This window comes from Rhinopithecus bieti, unplaced genomic scaffold (assembly GCF_001698545.2).
Source record: "Rhinopithecus bieti isolate Rb0 unplaced genomic scaffold, ASM169854v2 scaffold_35842, whole genome shotgun sequence".
Lineage (NCBI taxonomy): Eukaryota > Metazoa > Chordata > Mammalia > Primates > Cercopithecidae > Rhinopithecus > Rhinopithecus bieti.
The window spans coordinates 766,747-774,826 of record NW_016815323.1 but is presented as its reverse complement, the minus strand read 5'-3'; the positions used below and the strand labels follow the sequence as shown (position 1 = coordinate 774,826).

The window sequence follows — 8,080 nt, the reverse complement described above, 5'->3', positions numbered from 1 at the left end:
TAGCAAACTATCACAAGAACAGAAAACCAAACACCGCATGTTCTCACTCATAGGTGGGAACTGAACAATGAGATCACTTGGACTCGGGAAGGGGAACATCACACACCGGGTCCTATCATGGGGAGGGGGAAGGGGGGAGGGTAGCACTGGGAGTTATACCTGATATAAATGATGAATTCATGGGTGCTGACGAGTTGATGGGTGCAGCACACCAACATGGCACAAGTATACATATGTAACAAACCTGCATGTTATGCACATGTACCCTAGAACTTAAAGTATAATAAAAAAAAAAATTAAAAAAAGAAATATCAAGGAAATGCCAGAAGAAACTACCTTGTTGGGAGAGCTGGTAGGTGTTTGAGAATTTGATTTTTGTCTTTAAGTCTTTCAGCACTATATGCTGTTATATACTTTGTGCATGAAGTACTTAGAATATAATATCAGAACAAAGATTTAAAAATATAAAATTTGTTCCAAAGAGGCAAAGGCATATAACATGGATCTTTAATTTTGGAAGCCACTGATTTGAAATCTTACTGATTTTAGATGGCATTTTGCTCTACTTAAGAGTTAAACCCTGAAAATTCTCTAGGTTAATTATTTCTTTCCTGTCCTTTAAAAAGAGTAATAGTGATGCCTACCTCTCCCTGCCATGAGCTCTTTCTTCCACTTGCTGCCCCATTTGATGCCCAGTTCCTGGCCATACTCATCCCCATACCAGACCAGCAGTTCACAGCCTGGCCTAATGACTCGGCAGGTTCTATAGAAGATCTGCCTGTGGTACTGGAAGGCCACCAGGTTCTGCTCTTCATCATCCCGGGCACAGTTCACATACCTGGGATCAAGGCAGGCAACGGGAAAGAAAAGAGGCAATGAGTTCCCAGTATCTGTCAGATCCAGGTCTGGCCCATCACCTGCTGGTGAAGGCCTCCATGGTCTGTGCTGACCACTCCTCCACCACTCCTCTGGTAACCTTCTGCTCATTCCTAAATCTCTTTCACAATGTCATATGAACTTGCACTTCTGACTACAGTGCTCATCCTGCCTAGAACACTTCCCTGCCATGCTTAAACAACCATTTTTTCAAAGCCCAACTCCAGACTTACCTCCACCTTGATAGGCCGTAAAATACATTGACCTTTAGCTTCTCTAAACTCTAAATTAATTCTGTTTTATACCACAGAACTTGGTGCTTGGTATATTTATCATGTACTCTGCTTCTAGATTAGCACATATCATTCTACACTCAGCCCAAGTCCGTCTTTCTTTGACAGGCCTTCCTCTAATCACCCTACAGTTCACTCAGGTGCCATTCACCTGACTTCTCCAGATTTCCAGAGAAACTTAGAAGTCTCTTTCTCTTGGCCCAATAACATAGAACGGTAATAGTTGATTCATTTTTCTACTCTCAGATAGAACGAGAGCCCATTGTGGAAAGGGGCTGGGTCATCCTGCAGCTCTCCTCTGTTCAAGTAGTGAACTTTGCTTCCTAACCTGGAACATACTAAGTGCTTAATAAATGTGGATTACATAAACTAAAGCATGAATTCAGTGTCCCCCGTGAATCTAGGCTTCTCAAGGTTTATCTTGGTGCCTCAATTTTGTCTAGCATACATATTTATGTTTTGATACCAATAAATCATAATATCTATATTTTACTTTTTATTTGTAAATGTTGATGGTATAAAACAACATTGTATGGAGAAAAATAGAAATAGGGGATGTGAAAATCATTGAGGGACGCATGATGATAAGGAAGGAAATCCGGGTTTGTGAGAAATGGAAGTTCTCTCTGAAACTCAGAGAGCTACTGGCCTTACCTCATCCAGTTGGCCCAGGATTTATCTTTTCCATCCACATACTCATAGCAGTTTCTCCCCTTGGTGATCTGAGTTTCAGAAAAATAAAGTACAGGCTTTTTAAAGGGTAAAAATCAGAGGAATTATTTTACTACACTGTCATCAGTGGCCTTTGGGCATGCATAACTTCAACTGCCGATTAAGACCACATGGTATGCACCTTAGTCATCATCTACACATCTGAGTTGATTTGTCCAATTAGAGCAGAAGCTCCACAAGGGAGGATGCATTTCTTTGTCTTTGTACCACTCTGTTCCCATGTACCCTCTGATCTCTAAACAAGAATTCCATGTTCCTGCAAAGACCCTCGAGTACACAGAGCTAACCATGTTTTCCCTACCTATATCCTGACATGTAGAAGGTGATGTCCCACCAAAGGCAGAGAAGGGATGTGGGAAGACAGAACAGGGGAAATGACAGGCTCTTCTCACCAGCCAGGAGTATCCATTGTTGGCTGCCTCTTCATCCTCTGTAATTCGGCCCTCATAGGGGCCGAAGTGCAGACCCAGTGGCAGATCAGATGCCTCGTTCCATACTCCAAGCCCAGCCTGAGGGATGCCTGATGGCCCAATTCTCAGCCCCGGGGGCAGACTTAGGGCTGAACGGTTGGGATGCCCCTTGTCCACTGCACTGTCCTTTACAAATATAGGGGGCCCATGAGCAACACAACTGTCAATGAAGAAGTTCTGACACATCTCACAATCTGGAAGTGAGGGAAGCAGAGATTAGGAAAATTGTAATGCATGTTCCTTCATATGATAGCTTCAGAAAGAGCTTGGCACTCACATCATTCAGCCCCAATCCTGTACTCTAATTCATTAGAGAAAGGGAATGATTTGTGGGCCAAATGATGAAATTACTGCACCAGGACGTAACAGCAAGCTGTGTGAGTGGCCAGAAGCGTCACTTACAGAGGTAGTCATCATCCTGTGGCTCGCTGACCTCTTTGTATGCATGACCCTTCCTTTCTCGCAGGCTATACATCTTTCCTTCAGTCTCCTTCTTCCTGAGTTCTAGGTTGGAGAAGAGTAATGGGTAAAATTGGGAGTCTGGGGTGTTCATCCTTGTTTCATAAGAAAATGTGAAATATCCTACCATCAAATTAGCGTCTACCTTTCTACATACTCTAGTCTCCCCCTCTTCACTGCTTCAGAGAGACTTAGACCCCACACCCACACTGACTGCAGATGCCTATTCAATTTTAGTTTCTGGCTGTTCTTATTATCCCATTAACCTCCCAACCTTTCTACTTACAAAATGGTTTAATCGTGCATTTTTTCATTCAGAAAGTATTTCTTGAGGGCACATTACGTCTTAGGCATTGAACAAAGGACTGGACATACAACACTAAGAAAGTATGGTCTCTATAGGGGATATTCTATAAACTAGTAGACATGTGATGGAAGAGGAAATGTAGAAACACAGAAAAGAATATCTATTATCAGAGAGGTATTTTTTGGACACCTTGCATGTATCAGTTCATTTATATTTAATTTAATGCTTTCAAACAATGTTCTTGGTCTATATATACTTGGTTTCATTTTACAGATTACCATTCAGGAGCTCAGAGAATTTATAAGATTTGCCCAAGGCCCCAATGCTTCTCTGTGGATTATAACCCAAGTGAGTGACTTCAAAGTTGATGTTTTTCCATGCTATTCAATACTGTATCCAAGGCTGGGCCTGGTGACTCAAACCTGTAATCCCAGCATTTTGGGAGGCTGAAGTGAGCAGAGCACTTGAGGCCAGGAGTTTAAGACCAGCCTGGTCGACATGATGAAATCCTGTCTCTACTAAAAATACAAATATCAGCTGGGCACAGTGGCGCATGCCTATAATCCCAGCTACTCAGGTAACTGAGGCAAGAAAATGGCTATTTTCATGGAGGCAGAGGTTGCATTGAACCAAGATTGCGCCACTGCACTCCAGCCTGGGTGACAGAGTGAGACTCTGTCTCAGTGAACAAATAAATACATAATTTTAACAAAATACTGCATCTACCTTCTGGTCTCACAGTTGAGTCCGGCTTAAGCCCAGGCCTATGCAAAGTCCACCCCACATAGGTAGACCATACTCATCAACATTTCTCGAGGACATAGAGAGACTAAAGTCCCCCAAATATTTTTTCTTACCCAGTTTTAGTCTAGAGTGCCGTCCAGAGGTCCTTGCTTCTCCAGGAGGGGACACTGGTTTCTGAGCCTGCTCTGAGCCACTTGTATTCAGTAAATTTGCTGTTCCTGACACTTCTTTCAAACTAGATTCATTATTGAGTGATGCCTTGGGCATTCCCTTTAATGTGAGAGTCACATATTAAAAGACAACTTGCATTTCTTTAGTTCTTTATGGCTTGCAACATGTTTTCATATGCATGACTCTAGTTAATGTTCAAACCTTGGAAATACCTAGAGTGTCTAAATACTAGAGGGAAAAAAGAAGGTCTAAGTGAGTAGTGAATCTGGGACTCTAACCCATATCTTAAGGCTCTTTCCTTCAACTTTCTTTAAAATGTTCTATGTAAGTTAAAGGAAAGGAGGAAGAATACTTGGGAAGACTAGCTGGAGAATCAACAAGATCTGTGAAAAAAGCGGGTAAGAGCTTACAGAAAGAATGAGGGAATATTCCATAAACTAGTAGGCTGCTGATGGAAGGGGAAATGTAGAAAAGCACAGAGGGACGAAGCACATCCAGAAAATGAGGTAATAAAGCAGTAAGGTTGGGAACAGAACAAAGAGATGATTGGCAAAAATATATCTAGACAACTAAGAAAGTGATGTCAAAGTTGCATGTTGCCATATCCTGGAAAGAATATTTGGCTTTGCAATTAGATTAGTTAGTTCCTGTACCAATTCTGCTAATTCTGCTTGTCTGCTTGAATAAGGGTGTATTGTTACCTAATTTTCTTCAGTTTCCTGATCCAGAAATTGACATACATGTGTTTTTTGTTTTGTTTTGTTTTTGTTTCTTTAGAAGGAGTCTCACTCTGTTGCCCAGGCTGGAGTGCAGTGGCACTATATCAGCTCACTGCAGCGTCCACCTCCAAGGTTCAACAGATTCTCCTACCTCAGTCTCTTGAGAAGCTAGGATTACAGGCATGTGCCACCATACCCAGCTAATTTTTGTAGATTTATTAGAGACGAGGTTTCACTAGATTGACCAGGATGGTCTCAAACTCCTCACCTCAAGTGATCCACCCACCTCAGCCTCCCAAAGTGCTGGGATTATAGTCATGAGCCCCCGCACCCAGCCCATGCTAAATCTTTATTTTATTTTTATTTTTTTGAGAGGGAGTCTCACTCTGTTGCCTAAGCTAGAGTACAGTGGCACAATCTCAGCTCACTGCAGCCTCCACCTCCCAGGTTTAAGTGATTTTCCTGCTTCAGCCTCCCGAGAAGTTGGGATTACAGGTGTCCACTACCACGCACAGCTGATTATTGTAGTTTTAGTAGAGATGGGATTTCACTATGTTGGCCAGGCTGCTCTCAAACTCCTGACCTCAGGTGATCTGCCCACCTCCACCTCTCAAAGTGCTGGGATTACAGGTGTTAGCCACTGCCCCTGGCGCTAATTCTCAATATTGTAGTGAACATGAAAGATAATAATGTTCACCAAAGTGTTTTTTGAGCTACTTAATACAGTATGAATATGAGATTAATAATTTTTCTCACCAGGCACAGTGGCTAACACCTGTAATTCCAGCACTTTGGGAAGCCAAGGCAAGCAGTTCACCTGAGGTCAGGAGTTTGAGACCAGTCTGGCCAACCCCGTCTCTACAAAAAATATAAAAAACTAGCCGGGTGTGGTGGTGGGTGCCTGTAATCCCAGCTACTTGGGAGGCTGAGGCAGGAGAACAACTTGAACCCAGGAGGTGGAGGTTGCAGTGAGCTGAGATTGTGCCACTGCACTCCAGCCTGGGTGACAAGAGTGAAACTCTGTCAGGAAAGGAAAGGAAAAAGGAAAGGAAAAAGGAAAGGAAAGGAAAGGAAAGGAAAGGAAAGGAAAGGAAAGGAAAGGAAAGGAAAGGAAAGGAAAGGAAAGGAAAGGAAAGACTAATTTTTTCTCACAGACGGGGTATGGTGGCTCACATCTGTAATCCCAGCACTTTGGGAGGCCGAGGTGGGAGGACGGCTTGAGCCCAGTAGTTCTAGACCAGCCTGAGCTACATGGCAAAACCCCGTCTCTACAAAAAACATAAAAATTCGCCAGACATGGTGGTGCATGCCTGTGGTCCCAGCTACTCGGGAGGCTGAGGCAGGAGGATCACACTAACCTAGGAGATGGAGGCTGCAGTAAGCCGAGCTTGAGTCATTGCACTCCAGCCTGGGTGAAAGAGCCAGACCCTGTCTCAAATCACTCCCCTAACCCAGAAAAATGACAAACAAACAAAAATTATCTCATAGTCCTGATATCATCTCTACAGTTGAAATCTAACTCTAAGATATTTTCAGCATCCTTGACCCTGTTACTTATAGTTTAATTCATAAACTTGGAATCAGTCATTCAGAAAACACTAAGGAGGCTCTCAGAGGCCCTGAGCTGGGCTTGGGAGTTCTGAGAAGAATCAGACATGGACCAGACTCCTGAAGAGCTCACAATGAAGAGGCAGCAGGTAGGCTAAACGAATAATTCCAAACAACATGACAGTTCCCTAATTGGAGCCCAGAGGAGGGAGCTGTTACTGCCTTCTACAGGAATGAGCATTTGAAATCAATTCCAGAAGAATATATTTTTAAGTCCTAAACCATTTTCTTATTTGTTGTTTCTCAGCCTTCAAACCTGAAACTCCTCAGGGCTGGAAGCTGCTTCCTCTGATCAGAATGGGTTCCTTAGGAGGGTAGGGACCCTATCTCCTCTGGGACCATCCACAGTATGAATGGTCTATTTGCTTGGAAGCTTCCCTTAATCAGAGTGTTTTAGTGCAAATCTCACTTTACCATAACAAGGAAAACTGAGGTTCAAAAGTCAGTTGGATGAATTATGTAAGACATATGAGTAAGACAGCATAAACTTTATAAAACTATGAAACTTTTAATGATCTTGTAAGTGCTTTAGAGAAAGAGTTTTGGATTAGACTGCACCAACACTGAATGTGATCCCAGGGATATAACTGAACACTTTTTACCTCAGTTTTCTCATCTGTAAAATGGCTATGTAGCATCTACTTAATAGGTACTATATGTAAGTTGAATAGGAAATTTATGTAAAGTTTATTCATTTAAAATGCTTAAAATAAAGTCTGAAAATACTGAGAAAATAACACCGTGGTAGCGATTGTTGTTGCTGTTCTCATTAACTCTTAAAATAATGATGATGTCAGACACTGTGCTAAAGAGATCAGGAAAGGAAGGCAGTATTCCCTATGATAGTCTGTACATTCTCCTTCTTTTACCTATGTTTGGATCTATGAGGAAGGTTTCTTGTCAGCAGGATTTGGGAAATACTTACCTTCTGGTGTTTACTCTGTTCCACTCTTACGGCCATCCAAGGAGGTTTAACTAAAAGGTGATGAGAAATCAGTGGTTTGGTTGGTAAATGTTTCCAAACTCTAGAGATACTCTCTTTTATTAATTTTTTTTCTTTTTGAGACAGAGTCTCCCTCTGTCACCCACGCTGGAGTGCAGTGGCACAATCTCCACTCACTGCAACCTCCATCTCCCAGATTCAAGTGATTCTCCTGCTTCAGCCTTGCGAGTTGTTGGGAACTACAGGTGTGTGCCACCACACCCGGCTAATTTTTGTATTTTTAGTAGAGACGGGATTTCTCCATGTTAGAGATGCTGGTCTTGACCTCCTGACCTCAGGTAATCCATCTGCCTCATCCTCGCAAAGTGCTCAGATTACAGGCATGAGCCACCATGCCTGGCCTAACTCTGGAGTTTCTCAGTAGAGACAGAGAATTCTGAGTCAGAGAGTGATGATTCCAAGTATTATCCAAAGGCGATTTGGAAATGTTTTCTGAAGCATCATTAAGGCCTATGCTTCTATTAGAGGCATTGCTAATTTTCTTAAGATTTAAAAAAATAGACAAAACTTCCTATTTGTTTCCTCCTATCTATTAAGGTATACCTAATAAGGTATCTATTACATTAATTTTTAAAATGTAAATTGACTGACCTTTCATGACAAACACACTGAACAAGTTAGGAATAGAAAGAAATCACCTGAATATAAAAAAAAGGTCATATAAGAAAAGTCCTCTTTTTTTTTTTTTTTTTTTTTTT

At 42.0% G+C, this 8,080-nt stretch overlaps 1 protein-coding gene across 1 annotated transcript in view; it reads right to left on the bottom strand.

The window, feature by feature from the left end:
• The window catches only part of LOC108515913 (probable histone-lysine N-methyltransferase PRDM7), a 21,920-nt gene that overhangs the window by 5,670 nt on the left and 8,170 nt on the right, over positions 1-8,080 (bottom strand). The window contains 7 exon segments of the mRNA XM_017853089.1: positions 645-734; positions 736-838; positions 1,824-1,891; positions 2,294-2,565; positions 2,774-2,875; positions 3,995-4,151; positions 7,305-7,354. Coding sequence (XP_017708578.1) covers positions 645-734; positions 736-838; positions 1,824-1,891; positions 2,294-2,565; positions 2,774-2,875; positions 3,995-4,151; positions 7,305-7,354 — 842 coding nt within the window.